The following is a 22633-nucleotide window of genomic DNA, read 5'->3' as shown; positions in this document are numbered from 1 at the left end:
TGGTGGTGTTCTTTCACCTGAAAAAGGTTGTAAGTTCACAAATCCCACTTCTTATAACTTCCTCTACATGAACTGATAATCATATTTAAAAAAAAAAAAAATTCTTGAATGCAGAAATGTTATAAAAAACAGCAACAAAACCACATTATATTCCTTGCCTGATGGACAACATCTACAGGGGCTGTCACTGGTCATTGAGCTGTAGGTTGAAAACAGTTCTAGGTAGAACACTGCATTAAATATACTAGTCTAGTTCCTATACAGTATCGTTACCAGTTACACCTCCACTCACAATATACTGATAAATTAGTACTTGGTAGGAGTGCTTTACCATCTTGATATCATCTGTTGTAAGGTTGAAGAAAAGAAAAGGAAAGAGGCAGAGGAGAGAGATAAAATACGACAGGAAGAGGAACGAGAAAATAGACGCATTGAAGAAGAACGTTTGAAGATGCAAAGAGAATTTGAATTCGAACAGGACAAACAGAGAAAGAAAGAGGAAGAGGTAAGCATGTGTTTTTCATTTACCAGAACAAATATTTTCATTGTAAGAGGTCTCCAGGGAGGGTCAGCAGTTGAGGGCGCTCAGTCGAACTAACTCATTAATAAGTAATAAGGTAGTCATGATAAAGCTGGTTTCTTACACCATGGATGTATTAGCCAAGATGACACCAACAAAAGGACAGTTAAAATTGATTTAGAAAAAAAACCACAACACCAGCTTTTCAAATCATTACTTTATTACATGGCACCTTGTAAGGAAAAAAAAAAAATTTTTTTAAAGCTAAAAAAAAATGGAAAATTAAACAAATAAAATAAATATTTGTAAACAAATATGGCCAGCTTCAGGCCCCTATTGTTGGATTTACAGAGATATGGTTGGCTTGATGAGAAGTTTTATGCCCCCCGTTACATGCAAATGAAATGCCAGGGGAGTTGAAATTCACCTGTGAATGTGAGCGATTCGGTAAAGAGGCCATGAAACTGTGTTCATCAAATGATGAAATATTATACTTGTTTCGTTACTTTCAACATGTGCCAAATTCATGTGTTTACTTTCCCTGTTTCTTATAAGTTCCCACATGTAAATACTTGCTTGTCGCTGGTTGTAGAAGATATTGTACAAAGATGGATTTTAAAGAAAAGCCATTTTGATCTTTATGTCAACTCTTACAAGTATTCCTTCATCATTGTTAACTTAAACAGGCCCGTCAACGAAATGAAGAACTTGCCAAAGAAGCTGAAAACAAGAGAAAGGAGCAAGATAGGTTAAGAAGAGAGGCAGATGATCAAAGGTCAGATGATTTGAGACGACGAGAAGAAGAGGAAAGACGGCGTAGAGATGCAGAAGTAAGTGACAACTCCGTAACTTATGAAATTTATCAGATAGAAAACAGACTACAGACAACTTATGAAATTAAAAAAAAGAGAAACAGATAATGTTTAATTTTAGTATTTCTTTAAAAAGAAACATGTTTCAACATTCATATAATTTTGAACATAAACAATCATTAGTACAGGAAGTTATTTACATGAATAGCGCCATCTAGTGGTAGCATTTGATATGAGATTATACTACTCTGCAGGTTATTAATCTGGTAGTTGAGCCTTCGGTTTCTAAGATTGACACAAACTATTGTCACAAGATGTTGATACAACAGTTATAAGTGATTGAATGGACGTTGGTTTAATTATAGTCTGAAAACTAGTTTATTTAGAGTTCCATGAACTTACAGTGCTGTTTTGGGACTTCCATTGTTTACACTATCATGATCATGTGGTGATAAGAATCACACTACAGAGGAACCACTAGCACCTACTTGTGTAATCTACCACATTGAAGAACAATATATTTAGTTTGTGTCTGTCCTGGGATAGTAAACTGAAGGCTGGATTACCAGTGTTGTAACACAAGCCATCCTACGTTGGTACAGTGTACAGTTCAAGAATTCCTTTCAAGTTTGCTAGTTTAGTGTCAACCTGATGTTAGTATCGGCTAGCCTAATGTTAACAATGCTTCTACATGTAGTTCCTAACACATGCTGGTGTTGTTACTGCCAGTCATGTTAACACTGAGCTCTCCTGATGCGCTAGACTGATGCTAACCCACTCAAATATCTTAAACTGTAGCGTACTGTACTGAGCTGTAACATACTGTGTCCTGAGCCACTCACAAGTCTTAGCAAATTCATATGGTCATATACATTTATATAATGTTGTCATTGTTAATTTCCTTCAACAGAATACTAGAAGAGTTGCTTCTCCACCAATACCTGCACTCAGACCTAAGGTAAGAACAAGTCTATGTAAAAGTGCCATCAAAAACCCTCAATACAAAACCACTCTCCCCCAAAAAACAGTGGGATTTATTGACAGCGGCCTTTTTTGTTTTAATTAATAGTATGTTCACAGATGTGCTATTATCCCTGTGTTCTATTTATATAAAAATATATTACATATACTAGTGACTCCTATCCTGAATACACATACTACTAAGGGTCAAACTTCTTGATCAACACAATTCCTGATGACGCTGTACCAACAATCCTCTTCCCCCATCCCTTGTCGCTGCATGAGATATGAAAGTTAAATAACATAGTAGGCCGATGATACGTATGTGAATAACTTGCATGACTTACCAGAGAAGCAGTCAAGTGCTTTCAAAATGTAGCTGTTGTAACTTACATTACTATAGACGAATACATTGACACTGTACGGAATTGAATACGTTGTTGGTTGCATGTTGGTATCATATATTTATTTGTTTATTTTATTAATTACCATATAACACCTAACCATCCCTGCACTTTGACCTTGTATTTGATTTTCTGCCCTCCCCTTTGTAAAGGCACAGATTCCAACTGATACAGACAATGATCCTGATGACCGACCCATACAACCTGCTAAGGTAGGGATGTTAACCCTTTCCCCAGTAACGTTAATTTTATTTTTGTGTTAAAATTAATTACCCAACCTCTGTTACCCACCTTAATTCCTTCATTGCACTGGTATAACTATTCTTCTTGTTTAGATGTGTTCATGTATTTGCTATAAATACGATTTTCTAATTTTGAGTTTAGGATAAGACAATTGCACTGAAACGTGCATGATTTTCTTTTCTAAGATGTCATCCCGAAGCAAATATAGCGCCCTCAACGTGCAATAATCATCAGCACTGTTATTTTCTGTTTCCACTTTTTCTTTGTGTTTGTTTCTGTTTAATTCCAAATGCATAGTATAAAGGTTACGTTAGTTTACCATGCTGTTGCACTGAAACATCATTGGTTTTGCCATTTGAGCTTCATGTCAAACTCGTGTTCGAGAGGAGTTGTGCTTCAGCACACACCCACCAACTATTGCTTGGGCTAGCGCCCTCAACATACAAATGACCAAAACCTTTTTTTAGAAGTGGTTACAGACGTACACCCCCAACGTGCAAACAGTGTGAACTTTTGTTTTATACTAATAAAGATGTATGCAGTGATATTCATACTATCTACTATGTTCCCTACACCAACCCTTTCATTTTTGAGTGATCTGTAGTTTTATTGTGTAGTGTCCCTTTGCATGGTGTGTACTGGCACAAAAAGCACAGCACATTAATAGATGTTCCTTTTTTTCAGTGTTAAAGTTTTTCTTCTCATTCTTTTTGATTGTTGACAAGTGATTTCAAGTTCATCAACATTCAGAAAGAAAATTAAGTGTGTTTTGATAGTGATTTAAACTTAAAATTTTTGCCGTTTTGGGTTGAAAAGTGTGGTTGGCATATTTTATTTCACAAGCTGTATTTTCATGAATAATTTACTTCTTAGGGAGACATTTACTCCAGGCCTTTTTCAAAGGTAAGTCGGGTTTTGAAGATGAAGTTGTGTGAATTGCCTGTTGATTGGGGTCCAAAATTCACTTTGTTGAGTACACTGTGTATGTGGGTATATTTCAAATGTATCAATGAAGTTGTAAAGAGATATGTATATAATGTGTGTTTACATGTTTGCTTTGATATATGTGAGTGTGTGTGTGTGTGTGTGTGTGTGTCAAGTTGTCAATGTTTGATCACAGTAGACAATCTCAGCATTAAGTGTGTGACATTCTCAGCATTGTAAACCAAACAAATAACTCTACTTGAAGTCAGTAAGATGTCTGAAAGGTTTCTTGATAATTATGTTTCAATTTGCAAAACATTCGGTCAGTACATCATACATGTTTGACACAAAAGAGTATATTATCATTCCTTACAATCATAATTTGTGTATGTTCCTGTGAGCTATTAAAAAGTAGGTAATATATATAAACACAACAAAGCAAACTTCTTTAATATACTTATCCTGCCCACCTCTATGTTATTGAAGACAGATGTGTAAATTCAGTTTATTTCAAATCCTAACGTTTGTGAAACACATCACACATTTGACAAAACAAATACAGCACAATCTCTGCTAAGTGCCATTGATTACTGAATTGACTTTTTCTACTTGTATACTTGCTTTTATTTAATAACCTTTTACATCGCCTTTTTACACATCAAAACATTTGATATTTCATATCCAACATACCATCCTTAATACTCACATTTCATCATTTTGCTTGCTTGCTTTTTTTTTCACTTTTTTGCATGCTGCATATGAAGGAGAACCCTCGATACAAACCTAAACCAGAACCCAAACCTAGAAACTCGCCTAAACCTGAACCAGAACCTAAAAAAGACGACATAGAATTAAGTCCTAGAGTCACAGAGAGGGAACAGTCAGGTCGATCCATAGCTTCCAGAGCAAGTCCCCGGGATAACAAACCAAAGGTAGATAATCCCAACATAAAAACACCCAGATACCAGGATTCCCTGGATGTTCCATGGAATCTATCCGATCGGTACAGGAGAAAAACAATGGAAGAGTTAGAAAGGGAAAAATTATGGAAGGATAGGTATAAACCCAAAAGCAGTGATGAACCAATTAGATCTTCATACAATCCGGGAAAAAATAACAAGAAACGCCCTCAACAGTTAGGGAAAAAAGATGATATTCCAGATGAGCATGCCAAGTTAGATGCCCTGGATAAATTCCGGGTACCTCGTGAAAAACCTGCAGGGTCACCTCGTATCCCTCGCGAAATTCCATCACAAAATGCCAGGTTAAGTCCCATGGAAAAATTACGTTCACATCCCATAAAAGAAAAGCAAACCCCAAGGAATAGTCTGGATGCCACGGATAAATTACGAGAGTATTCTGATGAGGATTACCATAAAATGCGAGAGGAATGGCCTGACGATGAACCAGTGGATGTAAAATGGAGCACTGTAATTAAACATTTCTACTCTCAAGTATATAGTAACATTTAAGAATTTACTAATGAAAGTTTCTACTCAGAGAGTCAAAAAAAATTCTTGGAGCAAATACCAAATTTTTGCTGACATCATGTCAGCATCATCATGGGTGGGCTATTGTAGAAATTTTCATTAGTAATCATGAACCCAGAGTCCATTAAGATTCACTCTCACATATAAGAATGTTTTTCTTTAACGACATAATTTCAATCTTTCTGTGTGAATGAGTGATGTAAATTGGTATGTCCATTATAATAATCACTAACTCGTCATGTCCGAGTCAGTTTCTGAATGTTTTCTCCAGTTATCACATCATTAATATATCAAATTGACTGTTTCATGTCATGGTTTCAAATACTTAGTTTGATATGTTGTGCGTGCTATCTAACTTACTTAAAACTTTCCACTAAAATTGCAACAATGCCCTCAAGTGTCACAAATCTTGTACCTTGATACTTTGTGCAACCTTTTGTACAAAATACTACTTACAAGTTAGTGTGCTATGCTGTGTATGATTTCTAAAAACTAACAAGTCCTTTTAAAGGCTCAGGACAACATATAACACAAATGTAGAATTCACTAAAGGTACTGAAGAGATAAACACACTACAGTGTGTATTTCATAACCAGTGATAAAAACTCCATATATTTCACACTTTTAATGCTGCATGGACTATCAGGTTCATTTCAACATTGTGGACTGGTTACGTAATATTGATCCAGATATGGTGTTTTATGCCAAGAGTTTTGCTGAACACGGCTACCAGTCATTCAATACTATCAAACACTTAGACAGAATTCTTGCATTGCAAGTATGTCCAGAAATGAAGCTAGCTCATCTAGAAGCTCTTATACATGAAGTGGACAGGTTAAATGGAAAGGTATAAATCACATCAACTTTTACATGCAGTTCTTAATTTCCTAATTTTACTATTTAGTGGTCTGATAGGTATCATAGATATGATGCTAGTAATCCAGCCTTCAGTTTACTAAGATATGTGCAAACAAAATATATTGCTCTTCAATGTGGTAGATTACACGAGTGGGCGATATCGATTCCTCTGTTGCGTGATTCTAATCACCACAGTGTAAACATTGGCAGTCCCAAAACAGCACTGCAACTTCATGTAACACTAAATAAACTGGTTTTCATAGATGCCTCCCTACTGAGACTATAATTAAATCAATATCCGTTCAATAGCTTATCTATGTTGTATCAACATGTTGTGACAATAATTTTAGTTTGTATTTATCTTAGTAAACCAATGTTTCAACTACCAGGGTATTACAAGTAATCAAAGTAATCAAAATAGTAAAAGGATAAATTGTATGAAGTTATAATTGTATCAAAGAGTGTACTAAGCATAAAAGACACAAGTACAAAGTTGAAGTTGATCAACAAATTGACAACTTTTATTTCCATATCGTATAAAATACCAAGCTATGTCTATGTGAATGGAGTGAGAACACAGACTTGGGACGTCAGTTGTTCAGTGAATTTGCATTGTGAATGACAGTGGTTGGATTGATTAGTGTGATTGGTATCCAGTATAGACAGTGTTGGGTATTCAAGGATGTCTTTGCATGATATTGGGAGATAATTATAAAGTTGGAATTCACAGGAAGTTGGTTTACAAAGTGATGGAATTAGACAGGGTTTACAAGACTATTTTAAATCCTGCAAAGTTTTGAAAATCTTATCAATTACTTGGTGAAAAAGAGTAAGTTTTACAGCAAGCTTTTATTTCATTTTTTAACCTCAAAGAAAAAAATTGGCGATGGAGAAGCAGCACAAGTAAGCTTATGTTTTTTTTAAAAAATTAACATAATTATTGTTTGTCATGTCATTGCAGTGCTTTCAACTAATATAAACACCAAGTTGAGTTCTTAGTTTTGTGTCAGAATTATTGCATTTACATTGTGTGCCCTTCATATTACAAACTTTGTCTTACATATTTGTATTCACTAAAAAACACCAAGAGTTTCATTGCAAAGCATGTATCCTGTTTTGATGTAGTAACACATATGTATGCAATATAGTGGAATTTTGAAAAGTTAGAATGGATCAGTAGAGATTAACTTACAAAAATCCATGCGTAAACAGTCAGAACTATTTTTCATGGAACTTTTTCCGAATGTGTGTCGTGATATCATTATTAACATATTTTGCAGTTATTAGAGTTTTGAAAGGTTAAATATGATAATAAAAAAGTTCTTTATGATCAGTAGTCATGAGCAAGTATTTACATCTTAAAGTCTGATTTGCAAGTCCCTGTGTTAAATGGTAACACGTAATGGACGGTGTCGTAAAAAGGCTGTGGTTTGCGACGATGATTTCATTTTCATTATTTTATTTCTTAACTACCTACAGTTGTTCAATCATGCGAATAAACTGGACAATCCTAATGAGTTATTTTCAGACTCAGGAAGTATTCTATTGGACCATGTAAGACATGTTTTCCAGTCTACTCAACTAACAAGTCACTTGTTTTAGTCAAGTTTTTAGTTGGAATTGCAGAGAAACTTGTGTTGATAATTTGTGTGTATTCTAAGTCTTGAGGTGTTTTCCAGTCTACTCAACTAGCAAGTCACTTGTTTTTATAGTCAAGTTTTCATTAGAATTGAGGAAAAACATGATCTAATAATTTGTGTGTGTTTTAAGTCTTGAGGTGTTTTCCAGTGTACTCAACTAACAAGTCATTTGTTTTAGTGAAGTTGTTCTTCGAATTGAGGAGAAACTTGATCTAATAATTTGTTTGTATTCTAAATCTTGAGGTGTTAGATCTGAAATGTTTAAACATATTGACCACTAACTAACCACAGATTTTCTCAAGTTTTCAATCTTCACTCCTCATGATAGAACATGTAGATTTCCAAGTTCAACATACAATAATGCTACTCGTGATTGCCGAGTGTTGTTGGCTTTTATCACTCATGCTGTGGGGTTTCCCCAAAAAAATAGTTGTGTAATCTGGTGTCTCCCCACTGTACATTTGTAAGTGGAGTCCTAGATGATATTAATGTTCTTGAACTAATTAATATTCATGTTATAATGTTATAATATAATTCAGACTATACCTGCAGTGTTCCTCATAACTTTTAGGAATTCAGAAATCGGTCTGATATGTTTCTTGTTTTCTCTTGAAATTGCTAAGCACAATGATGACTGGAAGCCAGTAAAAAGTAAAGTAAGCAACTGGAAAAAATTTCAGAAAATTTTTTCTGTGATTGAAAAATGTTATGAGTTCAGAATAGTACAAGTACACTCAAGTTTTAACATTTGACTGATGACTAAATGTTTGGTGTCAGAATATTAACAAAGTGAGCTGTTTGTGATGACTACACTTGAAATAAGATACATGGTATATAGTTATGGTGTAATTTGATTGAAATATCAGAAAACACTATTTAAAAATAGAGAGTAAATTTGTTAGGATATTTCAGAGGTATGTTTATACATGTATAAGATATACATAATTTCAGAGGTAAAGTAGCTTTTATTCATTGTATCCCACGATTATCATCTCTCTGCTTTCCTGCTAGCTGCATCAACCGTCTTCCTTTGCTGCTGCAAAAATTCTGACAAAAGTTCAATGTCATATATACTTAACTCAAAAAGTCTCATAACATTAGGCCTAAAAAAAATGTTAGGTTCCAGGTACCCAACCCCACCTTGTTTTTCACTGCCGACTCTAAACTTTTTTTTTTTTAAACATTTGTGAAAAAATAAAATTACAAAAATTGTGAAGTCTCATGAGAAATAGTGGATGTGGCAACTGCCATTAACTTAAAAAGACAATATAAAACTGTTCTTCCAATCTGTAATGGCTGTACATCTGATGAGAAGAAACCAATAACACAGAGACCATATAGAAAACAACAGAAAACATAACTACCTGAACTAGACACTCACATATAAAAAAAATCTAATCTACCTGTAGACCCCAACTATTGTGAAATTGAGCGTAATTGGAATGACACAATTTTTTTAGGCCTTGACAAAAACTTATACTGCAGTCATTCACACAAACATGAATGAACAAAAACTATTGCCAATGTTTCCAAAGTCCAAATGTACTGAGGGATTTGGAAGCAAAATCTGTATATTGTTGAAGTGATTTTGAATGGTGTGGGATTTCTTTTCTAATTTTTTTCTCTTGTGTTCTGTTTAAATGAAAAGGAAAGTGAAATCAAGGCTATGGCACCAAGAAAAGTAAGATCACATTAAAATTTATGAAATAGAAGTTGGGTTATTTGAAATAGTGTCAATATTGGTTAGGTTTACATTATTGGTTGCTATCAATATTTAATAGTAGAATAAATGTGTCACATGTAACGGTACTAGCTATGTAGAAGGTTGTGTCAATATAACTAGCTACTGTTTCATTTGTTTGACTCAAAACTTTGCATATGATAAAATGAGAGAGAGAGAGAGAGAGAGAGAGAGAGAGAGAGAGAGAGAGAGAGAGAGAGAGAGAGAGAGAGACAGACAGACAGACAGACAGACAGACAGACAGACAGACAGACAGACAGACAGACAGACAGACAGAGACAGACACAGACAGACAGAGCAAGACAGACATAGTTGGAAGGTGGGATACAAAACAAGCTAGAGAGAGAGAATAACAAGTCACCTTATTAGAAGTTTTTTACATCATCCCCCTGCCATCACTACAAACAGTTGAATAAATAGACTCAAGTTTATGATCAAATTGTGTACTTATAACCACAATTCTCTTTCCATCCATCACCCATCTATATAGCCTCGAAGATCAAGGAGAGATTCCCCAGTTAGAGCTGTAAGCTTTTTGTTGCATGTTAAACTGTGTGGCGTGTGGTGTGGTATTTCTAAATATCAAAATGTAATACGCAATATTTATAAATATAAATATCACAATAATCTCAATCTGTAAAAACAATTAACAATTATACAAAACATTAAAGAACGCAAAGAAATCTTCAGAAGCATGATGATAAAATATTAAATAATTGTTTGAGTCAAGAAATTTCTAGAAATGCTTATAAACAATTTTAAAATTAATAGTCTATATTATCAGTTAGACTAATAGTGTGTCTCTTGATGTTATTTTGGAGTTTAAAAGTGTTTGATGTGAGAACATAATTCTGTACTTTACACTAGACCTGCCAAGATATTGTACCTGAGAGCAGTTCAATAACCTGTGTGTTGAGTGAAATGCTTTATAGTACTGACTCTGGTTTAAATATGTGCATGAAATGCCGCTGCTGATGTATATAGTACTGACTTTGGTTTTGTGTTTTTATTTTGCTGCATGCTGCAACCTCTGCTGCTGTTTGTGCTGCAATAGATAAGTGGTAGTCCTGTAAGTAGTAATGCTGCCCCTGCTGTGTGTTACTTAGGTTACTCATTATAATGTTACTCATTATTAATTAGAAAAGGAAGAACAACTATATATTTCAAACTATGTTAACAAAAGTATAAAATGAAACTGAAGTATTCTAAAGAGAAAGATGAAGGAATATTGATCCTCGATCAATATCACTATTGGGAAAACCTAACTAAACAATACTTTGTTTGCTATACTGTACATTTATAGAATTCTAACCTAGAACCAAATGCTTGTGTCAAGTTATGCATCTGATAAAAAGTTTGATATTTAAGTGTTCTAAAAAGAAAGAAAAAAGTAATAGAACCAGTAATTGTTTAACTGTCAACAACTTCATAATCATAATACAAATATAAATCGACATAAATCATGAAATCTTCTGTGATTATTTAAATCATCAACTTTGTTTAAAGGGGCAAGTCAGAGAGATATTTTGAGTTGTAATCACATTTTAATTCTTGGAATGGAGTACTATTTACTTAACATACCTAGAACAGTCGACCAATCATTTATAATCCCAATGACTCTGTAAAGGTTCAGTTTGGATTAGGATTAAAATTTAGAAGTGCGAAACAGTTGAAGTGAAAGCAGTTCTCTTGTAGAGTTATACTAAGTTGGTCGTGAACGAAAAAATCATTCTTACAAACCAGAGCTGATTTTTCTTCTGTGACAAATCAAAATATCTTTTGACAGTGCATAAATGGATGGTGTCATAAGAGAGGCTCTGATTTACGATGATGAAAAAAAATAGTCTATGTAAACCTAATGACTCCATAGATGAGATTACACTAGAGCAAGAACTTGGGATAGAAACCCTGACATTATACCACAACATATCTGACTTGTCCCTTAAATTTCAAGCTATCCTTGCATGTGACATTGATATATATTTGTTTCTTTGCATGCAACAGGAGACTGATTATTTCTCCTTCCTCACAAATTTAACCAAAGAAGTAAGAAGCTTTTTTGTGTGTTGCTGCTTAGTTTTTTGCTTTACTTTGTGTTTGGTTTTGTTGTGCAAAGTTTAGTTTTGTGTGACTTTGCAGTGTCGAATATATATCATAGAATTAGAAATTGATGTGTCATATATAGAATAGTTACTATATATGTATATACCACAATGTAACAAATTTGGAATAATGTTTAAGTCAAGTAAGCTAAATACCCTAATATGAAATTGGCTGAAAAAAAATTAAGTCAGTGATACCGTTCAAAGATTTTCAAATTATTAATTAACATACTAAAGTAAGTGTAACTGCAGTGACTTTGTTTTTGTAAGAGTAAAATTAACAGTTTTCAAACTAAAACTTATTTCGAAACAAAAGAGTTAAGAGTTTGATATGTGATGTGTATGTTATCGTCTGATTGAATGTTGATATACATGTCAACACCTGAATGTTAAAATTTTGAATTCCCTCCCCACCCTTCAGTCTGATTCTTACAAAAGAGCTGAAAAATTGCAAAAGGTAAGTTTGATGAAAGTGTGAAATGTAATCGTATGCCATAGCTATGAGCTTCATACTCCGGACTGTCATGGTTTTATCCTATATGGAATTTTGACAACTATCTTAGAATGAAAAAGTAAACATGTTGGAATTTTACTGAAATATTGCAAAATCTGAACTATTTTTTATCGATCTCTCATTATTTCCATATTCCTTTAAAATTTACTGTGAGTTACATATTGATATAGCAATCAACTTAATATGCAATGTTTCTTGGATAAAAATGCATGAAATTTTCTTTTCAAACATCAGTTTTCACTCGTGCATATCTTGCTTAGCGCACAGGAATATTTCATTTTAAATTTCCAACATGTTTACTGTGAATCAGGTAAGTCAACATTTAATCTTTCTAATCTTACCTTTCCTCTCATTCCTTCATTTTGCTCATATCAGATAACTTTTCATGATGCAGTTTAAATATTTCAGGCCTTACAGCGTACAAAAAAGCCCAGGCACTGCAAAATAACATTTCTTTCAGAGCTGCATTTCTTTCAGCATTGCGGATAAATGCTATAATTGTCACTGCATAAACTCATGATAAAATAAAAATCATGCCAAGCTTCCATTTCTTATTTCCATCCATATAGAGTACTGCCAGAACACCAGATAGCAATCCTAGGGTAAGCTTTATGAAGCATGCACCTAAAAAAACAACATATATTTCAAATCAGCTGGTACTGTGCTCAGGAAATCTTCACACCAAGGTCTTCCAAATAAGCTAGAAAAAAAACTGCCGTCCCAATGCAGATTTCAGGAGTATATAAACACAAAGCATTATTTTGTTTCAATAAATCATCGGGGTCATCTGTGGCCTAGTGGTTAAACCACATGTCTATTACCATTGCGGCTGGGGTTCAAACCCATTCAGGGTTTGATTAAATTTACCATGCTGTAAGTAAGAAGAGTGTCGTTCAATTTGACTCTACCGAACAACACACGTTTTCCCCTGTGAAAATTGGTGCCAATATATTGTGTATTACTTTGGAATGAAATGATAGATAAATCCTATCTTACCTGTATTATTGTAATGGACTTGGTGTAAGCTTCATCTGACAAAGTTTTACTGACTTTTGAAGTCATACTTTATACAAAATCATTCGTCCCATGGTGCATATTCCTAGATTCTTTTCTGTTCTAATAATGCTGATCTAAATCAGGTACTCACATTGGTGTGATATCTTCTCTTTCTGTTACCTCTCTAAGTTAACACTGAAAATAAAACCTTTGTACTGTGTAATGTTACTGTTAGAATAGATTAACTATATCATGCTTCTCATGTAACCCTAAGCCTTTGATAAATCTCAAAATCTCACCACCAGAAACATCACATTTTTTCATGCATATGTTTACTATATATTTAGTAGTGTTAGTTGTAGCATGGTGTAGTGTTATGCTTATTATATAGTCAAGAGAGGTACTAGGTAGTAGCATGGTGAATAAACATTGTATGTCATGTTCTATGTAGTAGAAGTACTCTTGTGCGGTGAACTAAAGAGACTAGTTTGATTAGAAGTAGTAGTAGTAGTAATAGTAGTAGTAGTAGTAGCAGTAGTAGTAGTACAGTAGTAGTATAGTAGTAGTAGTAGTAGTAGTATAGTAGTAGTAGTAGTCGTCGTCGTCGTAGTAGCAGCAGCAGTAGTAGTAGTAGTAGTAGTTTAGAATATGTGCAACACTAAGCATGAGCAAAGAGTTAAATATGGAAAACACATTTAAATGCAGAGCACTTTATTTGTAGCAGACACTTTGGCTTATGTACATATTATTATAAGTTATTGGGTATGGAACAGAGCTGATTGAGAGTTCACAAGTTTTCAATATGTCAGAGAAATAATTTACAGTGTAAAAAAATGGTTCTGATCTGAAAACAAAATTAATTCTTGCCTTTTCACGGAGTAATGCTGTAATAAGCTGTGCTTTCTGTCATTACTACTTGTTGGCTTTCATACACATAACCCACAGTATACATTGTACACTTCCTATCCCATTTCCAATCCTTTCATAATGTGCTAACCTCAGGACCCAGAATTGGAGGATTTACATGAGGTATGTGTAGGTCAGAGTGTATTCTAGTACATCCTGCTGAAGTCTAATGATTGTAGTGTACATTAGACTGAAGATTTTGATGGTTTGGTACCCTTCATATAGTCTAGTTCCTATACAGTATCATTACAATTTATACCCGTGGTTAGAACCACAGGCTAGTCATCCAGACTACCCTTCATATATGCTAGTGTATGATTGGGAACAATTTCAATTCTTCATATATGCTGGGAGCAATAGTCAATTTTCCAGTTCCAAGATGCAGTGCATGAGATGATATCACTTATGTTGTTACGTTTAGGCTTGTTTTGTCTTTATTACATTTGAAATAACATTTTCGTCATTAGTTAGTTGTGAGTGATTTTTAGATTTGTAGAACAAAAATCAACACCATCAAGTTTACGTCACAGTTTACTGTAAACCTGGATATTTTCATCATGAAATTTTTTTGTGATTTTACAATCTTAAAGTATTTCTCAAAGACTAATTTTCACTGACTTGTACATTGTGTTCATGTACAAAAAAGGCATTTTAGTCACAACTTTGCAGTTTTGTTTTACAATGAAAGTATATAACATCTGGCAGTGTATAACCTTTACATATAATATAGAGAATAACTTATTTCTGTGCTCAGCCAATTATAACTAATTTACATATTGATTTTTTTCTATTTACAATGGTATCCATGACAACAAAGATTAAAATACAAAGCAACTTTCAAACTGCAATAATTAGGACTTGTATATTGAACTATTTCCTGAATTTTTTTTTTTTTTAAATTGCATTTTAATAATCACCAAATTGGCCAATTTCACAGAAAATTTAATGTGGTGTATAATTAAGCAGCTGCTAATGACATATTTCTTTATAAATATTTCATTTCGTATTATGTTTGTGGACTGTGTTGATAATCCAATCAATATCTGAATTGATTTGCACTGAATGTGAATTAGGTCACATGTTGAGTAAATTAATTTTTCTCCCCTTACAGGATAGACGATCTGTTTCCCCTCCCCTGCCAGCTACAAGGTCCAGAATAGGTGACAATCAGGACGTTATTCATGCGTTGTCTGCGATGCGACGGCAGTTACGTGATGAACAGTCACGTATCCAACAACAACTGCAAAACAAACAAGTAAGTGTGTGGAGGTGTGATCATTGATCAAAGTATTGAGTATCGCAAAGTACACTAAGATCTCGTCTCTATGTAATAGTTTCATAGCCATTGATTAGCACTCTAGACTTATAATCAATGCTGATGTGAAGGCTATTGATTGACAGAGTTTAAATTCCTGTGTTACAAACAGAGACTCGTTTCAACACTGCCGAACAGCAAGTATTAATCAAGCAGCTATGTTGGATCTGGAGATAGACTTTACAATTTGCTCTTGGTTTGTTGCAACGTCTCGTAGCTGACAGTCAAATTCCTCACCTGGTGAATTAACATTCTTGTTGGAACATACTGTTGTGTGTCAAAAATGTTGCCATGGATACGTATCAATTTGTGCTCTGAGGAAGGATTGTGTTGTTTTCCCAAATGAGCTGAAGATGTTTGTGTATGTATCAAAGTCAAATAACAAGGACTGCAAGTTCAGGGTCATCCCGCTTCAAGGTCATTAACTAGAAGGGCTTCAAGATCAATGTAACCAGTGTGTGCAAGGTCATGGCAGAAAAAGACACAGGCATGCACGAGCAGCTAGACAAGGTGTTAGATATTTTGACGGACGTTAATGATAAATGGTCATTGCTGAGTGAGAAAATAAAAGATCTTAGCAGAAGCCAAGAGGATGCCAAGAAATTGGAGTCTAAACTAGATACAGTACTGGCTAATTTTACATCTGAAAATAGTGAGGAACCAGTGAAAGATTATCCGAAAGATAACAATTCCACACAGGCATCAGGATTGGGTGGAGATGTTGGCACTCAACTTCTACAAATGTTCCAAGCTATGAACACTAAATTGGGAGAATTGGCAGATCAGTTAAAAGCTAAGACTGCTAAATCTGAGTCAAAGACTGTGAATTTACCAGAGAAAATTGAGAACAAATCTAAAGAGACCAGTAATAAGGAGATAATGATCAAGTTAGACTATTTGTTGAGATATGTTGATCTGAAGATGAATGAGATGCAAGACCAATTGAAAATTAATGATGCTACATCTAAAAAAGCTAACAGACTACTCAGTAAACTTGAACTGATTGATAAATTACAGGTGAACAATACAAGGAGGATGAGGGGTGCCTTGTGTGTGTGATGATCGATGGGGGGGGGGGGGGGGGGGCAAGTGTGTGAGAGATGTATATACATGTACAAAATGTATACAGACTGACAGGTCAAACTCGGTGAACTTGAACTTGTTGATAAATTACAGGTGAACAACAGTACATGAAGAGTGGTGGGGTGTGCCTCATGCGATATATAGGGGTGCCTCATGTGTGTGATAAATCTGTGTGGTGCTTTGTGTGATAGAGGGAGGTGCCTCGTGTGTGACAGATAGACGAGGTGCCTCGTGTGTGTGATAAATATGGGGGGGGCTGCCTTGTGTGATAGAGGGGGGTGCATCATGTGACAGAGGGGTGCCTCGTGTGATGGATAGATAGAGGGGATGGGGCAATTGCTATATATACAATGTAGATGTATACAGATATAGACCACACTGTGGCTGTCAGGACAATATATGCAAATTACACTTACTACCTTGATAACTCAATAAATGGTATATGTGTATTACCAAGCTTTGTAAACAACAAAGTTGCATTTTTTCTTCACATGTATCTTTAAGTACATTTGCCATGATAATGTTACTTTTGAACTTCTTTCTTAACCAGTCACTAATTTTTAGTGACTGATTATGGCCATACATGTATACTTTTTCAGACCTCAGTGCTTCAAATATGTAGAAATATTATATACAGTATAACTTGTGTACCATCTTCTCTTTCTCATTTCCCAAACCACTACTGTTCATGATGACAGTGAAATTGTATTTTGTGTAGAAATCTTATAAATGTTGTACCCACTTCTCTTTCTCACTACCACATTTCATGATTTCTCCATACAGTATGATGAGTATGACCAACCAGACAGGCACAGAAGACGTACACCTCAAGTAGATGTCTTTGAGATGGCTAGAAACAAAGAAGCTGTGTATCCTAGAAGGGCATCGGCTGAACCTGCAGATCCTAATAATTTGTCAGACTTCAACAACCTTAAAAACAGAGGTATGTCTAGAATGAATCATTATGAAATATAACGAATTAAAAAATTACTGTCACTTCATACTATAACATCTCAAGATGTGTTTATATATATACACATGTATACATATACACTGCAATGATACAACTGTGGTAATCGAGGCAGCTTCTGTTTACTAACTAAGAGATAAACTTAAACTCTTGTTGAAACATGTTGATACAACAGTGATAATCTATATATCAGATGTTGGTAGTCTAAGTAGGGCAGCACTCTGAAAGCTATTGGATTATACCATAAACCTAAGGAGGGCGGCTCTCTGAAAGCTATTGGATTATACCATAGACCTAAGGAGGGCGGCTCTCTGAAAGCTATTGGATTATACCATAGACCCTACACGAAACAGACTGTACTGTGTATTGTTTTTGAATTACATTCTTTACACTATCTTGATCAAGAGGTGATTATATCTTGCACAACAGAATAACCACTATCACCCACTTGTGTAATCTATCACATGGAACAAATAGTTTTAGTTTGTGTCTGTCTAAGTTAGTAAACGGAAGCCTTGATTACCAGAGTAATATCAACTTCAACTCTGAATAAATGCATAGAGACTGTTTCTTTGCTGGTGTCTTTCTTCTATAGAATGATACACATTTGAACAGGTCAATATGACATGAAGTCTATACCCTAAGATAAGTGTTATTTAACAGTAGAGCCTTAAGGATAAAATAACTTTATACTGGACCAACTTTTTCTATGGCTCTACCAGACAGTGGTTTTACAATTACATTTTCATCCTAATCAAATATTTGCCTTTTAATTAATGAACGATTTGAAATTGTGTAAAAATGAAATCAGCAAAAAACATAATCACAGAAGTGATATTTATTAACAAAATGTGTTTTGGAACTGGAAAATCTACTATTTTTATTTCCATGAATACAAGATATTGATATGTATTGAGATTGGTATGAAATTTGAATGTCATCATAATGAAATGTTCAGGATAAATTTCCCAATAAGCGGAATTTTAATTTGTATTTTGACAGGTGGTAGATCCAGGCAAGAATTCCGTAGACAATATCCAGACCACCCTAACAACAACAGTGCACTAGAAGCACAACAAAATGCCCTTATACAGCAACAAGAAGACAAATTAAATGCTATCAGACGAGGTAAGGAAACACTTCATTTAAAAAAAATGTCTGATCATAAAAACTATAATAATAATAAAAAGTTTGATGAATATTTTTGACCCAAATGTACATTCATAGCTATGTATTATGTGTGAGTTACAACTGTAGAAAAAACACTGATGCATTTGCTTGAATGAGCTACAAGAAGACTTTAGCCAAAGACAAATTTGCTAAAGACAACAAAGACAACATAAAAAAAAGTAGGTGCCACTGATGTAGATTGAGACAGATGCTTTATGTTTTATCAGTTTGTTTATATCTGTGCAATTTTAATAGTCATGTTACAAAATAAAGTTTCATTTAATCAACTAAACTGTAAAAGTCACAATTGATAGCTTTAACTTCGTATTTCACCAAAATTTAATTAGCTTACCAATTTAAAGCTTTAAAGCTTTCGCCAGGTATCCACCATGGCTTCGTCAGTGTTTTCTGAAGTCACGACGTATGACGTATGAAGTCACGACGTCAGACAATATTGTCCCAAATTCCCAGAAGTTGGTAAACGTCGCCATCACGATTCATGGATGGTTTTAAAGTCTGGATATGAATTGCTTCCTTAATCTTAATGTTAAGGTCACATTTGATTGTTGTAATGTGTAGTTGCCAATCAGTAAATAGAGTTGTGGGGTCCTAGATCCCTAGATATTTATACTTCGACAAGTTACCTACACTAATTACATTGTATGTCTAATTTACAATACCTAGCACTCCCTCCCCCTACTCTATTGATCAAATAAACACATCCCTGTATGTTCTGGTTGTGGGAATTAACATTTCCGTTTATAATTGATTTTAAGTCCATGAGCAATATTTTAAGAATTATATATATGAAGAAAACAAAATCGGTTTAAAATATACATTGTGTTTGAGAAATATAATATACAGGTTACATGAACTAATTAGCTGCAGCCTTTGTGGTCTTATAAAACTAGTTTCTACAGTATTAAAAGCAATAAGATGAAGAAAATAAACTTGGTGTGTAGTAGAAACGTGTCTTACAAAACTAATTAACTCAGCTATTGTGGTCTCATGTGACTAAATTCCCAGGCCACAGTAATAATTTAAAAGTAATATCTTACTAGAAAAATAGTATTGAGAGAAAAAATACCTGTAGACATGCATAAAGTAGAAATTGCTTGATCTTTATTAATTTGCAAATAAATAACAATTTCTGTTGTTTTGCTTTCTCTCTCTCCCTTTATGTTACTATATGTTATATTGTATTCTTATGTTGCTATGGTTACACAGCCTATGAGAAAGTAGGTAGGGACACTTCCTTAATTGGTATGATGTGTGATTTCCATTGCAATCTAACCATCATCTTCACATACTGATTTCTAACATATCCGTGTGATCTTTTCTGATATTTTCTCTCTATTATGTTTGTGTCTTCCTTCTCCCATACCACTAATTATTAACCAGCCCTCAGAGATGCAGGTATGACGTCAATAAACAGTCTTCATCATTTTCATTTCTTCAGTTGTAAGCATCACATAGTGTAGAAAAATAGTTATATTTCCTTATGTTAATGGCAAGTTCCATATAGTATTGATATATAGATATCTGTACACAGGTGAAAGTTGTAAAAATAAAAATAAAATGTTGGTGAGTTGATCTGGTTTGGGTCAAATTTTACCAAGTATTGCAACTTTGTGTAGTTATTGTTTTCTCACTAATTACTACCAAAATGAAGAGACTATAGTAATTAGATGACAATGTTTTTTATTTCACACAAGTTTTTTTTATTTCAAATTACATAAACAAAGTACAGACACTAATAGTGTGGAAGCATATAAAATGATAATTTTATCTCACTGTGAACACAAATCAACATCATTGTTGGGTGAGACGAGGAATATTCACAGACAACACTGTTTGTTTGTGTTCACCGTTAGATAAAATGTAACACTATAAATATGCGTACATGCTATATCAGTGTCTGTATTATGTTTGTGTAATTCATAAGAAAAAAAATAGTGTGAGACATATTAAGAAACATTGTGTTGCCGTTTTGAAACGCCATACTTTTATATGGTTGGTAGTAAAAGTAGTAAGTCTTTTACCACTGACTGGTTTGAATTATGGTTCTTTCTTATAGTACTTATAATTTTATAAACAGCCGTTGTAATCATGTGCTCAAAAGAAACTGAAAGTTGTATACTGACAACAGATCGTTAAGGGGTCCCCCTCCAAGATCTATGACCCTACGAAGAGTACTACCAAAGTTGCAATACAGAGTAAAATTGAAAGTAAATTCCCTGGTTTATTTGTAGTTTTAGTCAATGAAAGTAAACAGGAAAATTGTACCACTGCAAAATTCATTAGTTAAATGTAATGCATGTTTATTAAGAATAGTTAAGTAGTCAATTTTTTATGTTTGTCATAACATAGACCCTAACTTCGTGTTAGGTCTATGGGTCATAATAACTAAATTCATTGTAAATCATCTTTGTCATTCATGGAACTAACTGCATGTTATCATCACAATATTTGGTATTCATCTATGTGTATATGATTGTACAATAACATGTACAACGCTTTCTTTCCAGGACGGTCATCAACAGAAAGGGATATGCCAGGAATGAACCCCAAGGACATAGGTTTGGTAAGTTTTAACAAAAAATGGACAAATGATACAGTATTAAGTGTAGACAACTTATTAAAATTGTATATGAATTTCCTACCCTCCCCCCCCCCCCCCAAATGTTTAGAATAATATTAAATCCAAGATTTGCCTATATATTAATTCTAGCAAGATTTGAAATTGTCAGCAACCATAAGTACATGTACATGTAGGTCAAGTGAAACTATTGCATGTATTTATATATTTTCTAAATTTGAGGTACAAAATGCTCAAAAATATTTTCAGTGAAAATTTCACATTACAGAATTTGTTTATTATGAATTTACTGTTCATTTCTTTAATCAGTTTTTGCTCCAAAGTTGTCCAATGATCTGTTGAAAAGATAAAGACAAACTTGTTTTTGAATCATGCTATTAATATATTCAGACCAAGTACCCCTGGTGATTTTCCAAATTTGTCAGATTTTCGCATTTCAAGGTGACCCCATGCTATGTCATTAGAGTTGATTCAAGGCTCTTGGGGGAAGAAAAACAAGCACACACCATGATTTTACCAATATAGCATCCCCTAACTATAATATAATAACAACTACATTTTTGTACATGAATGAACTGCATTCTAATATAAATACAGTGTACACATAATATTTTGTGTTTGAAATACCCAGATATTTGTACATCAAAAGCAAACAAAATATATGTGTAAACTTTTTTTAGCTTTTCTTTCATGTACAATCATGTTATTATACTATGAGTGGTTAGAGCATGCTATTATGTTAATTAGAAAAGATTATACATTGTTACATTTGCATATTAATTTTACATCACCTGTCATGTGGCATTTCACATTCATTCCCTGAGGAGAGAGGCAGAGGGTACTGTTCCTCTGTAGTGTCATGCATGAAAGATAATTTATACCATAAACCTTTCAAATCTCCCACCCAAAGCATTTTATTATTAGTTAACGTCCTGCTTTGTTGTGAAATTTCACCTTTTACCCATGTATTTCTTTCTTAAAACGTCTCATTTTGACCATATTGCTGTAACCAATGCATATTCTGCTTCAACCCAGCTTCACTGATAAGGGTGAGGTTTTTTTTTTTTTTTGTTTCTCATCTCCAATGGAATAGTCAGGCGGGTCGGGCGGGCGAAATAAAAAAAAGGGGGGGGCAAGAAAAAAAAATGTATTTTTTCAGTTCTATTCTCTGTCCTTTCTGTCCTGTTAGTCTCTATACAACTTCATTTCTCTTCTCTTTATTGATTTCCTTGTTACAAGTCTCTTTCCTTCATTTTAGCAAGGTTGACAAGTCTGTAGAACAACTTTGTAAGAAGATGATTAAATACTTATCATCCTGAAGGGTGTATATCTGTAGCCATGAACTATTGTGTGATTTTATCAGGAGTACTAATACATTCGTCCTAT

The 22633-nt window shown here is 34.0% G+C and overlaps 1 protein-coding gene across 14 annotated transcripts in view; it reads left to right on the top strand.

Annotated features, from left to right (window-relative positions):
• Positions 1–22633, top strand: part of LOC144445499 (centrosome and spindle pole-associated protein 1-like) — an 81401-nt gene that overhangs the window by 48337 nt on the left and 10431 nt on the right. For 10 of the 14 annotated variants that reach the window (XM_078135083.1, XM_078135074.1, XM_078135078.1 and 7 more), the window contains 9 exons: positions 356–505; positions 1207–1350; positions 2243–2290; positions 2849–2908; positions 15222–15365; positions 17292–17451; positions 18481–18606; positions 19876–19890; positions 21177–21232. In XM_078135083.1, the coding sequence (XP_077991209.1) occupies positions 356–505; positions 1207–1350; positions 2243–2290; positions 2849–2908; positions 15222–15365; positions 17292–17451; positions 18481–18606; positions 19876–19890; positions 21177–21232 (903 nt within the window). Of the gene's footprint in view, positions 1–355; positions 506–1206; positions 1351–2242; positions 2291–2848; positions 2909–15221; positions 15366–17291; positions 17452–18480; positions 18607–19875; positions 19891–20049; positions 20065–21176; positions 21233–22633 lie in introns of all 14 variants that reach the window. The other 4 variants (XM_078135081.1, XM_078135072.1, XM_078135070.1 and 1 more) reach the window with 3 other exon arrangements.

The sequence above is a fragment of the Glandiceps talaboti genome, chromosome 14 (assembly GCF_964340395.1).
Source record: "Glandiceps talaboti chromosome 14, keGlaTala1.1, whole genome shotgun sequence".
NCBI lineage: Eukaryota > Metazoa > Hemichordata > Enteropneusta > Spengelidae > Glandiceps > Glandiceps talaboti.
This window is presented reverse-complemented; position numbering and strand designations above follow the sequence as displayed.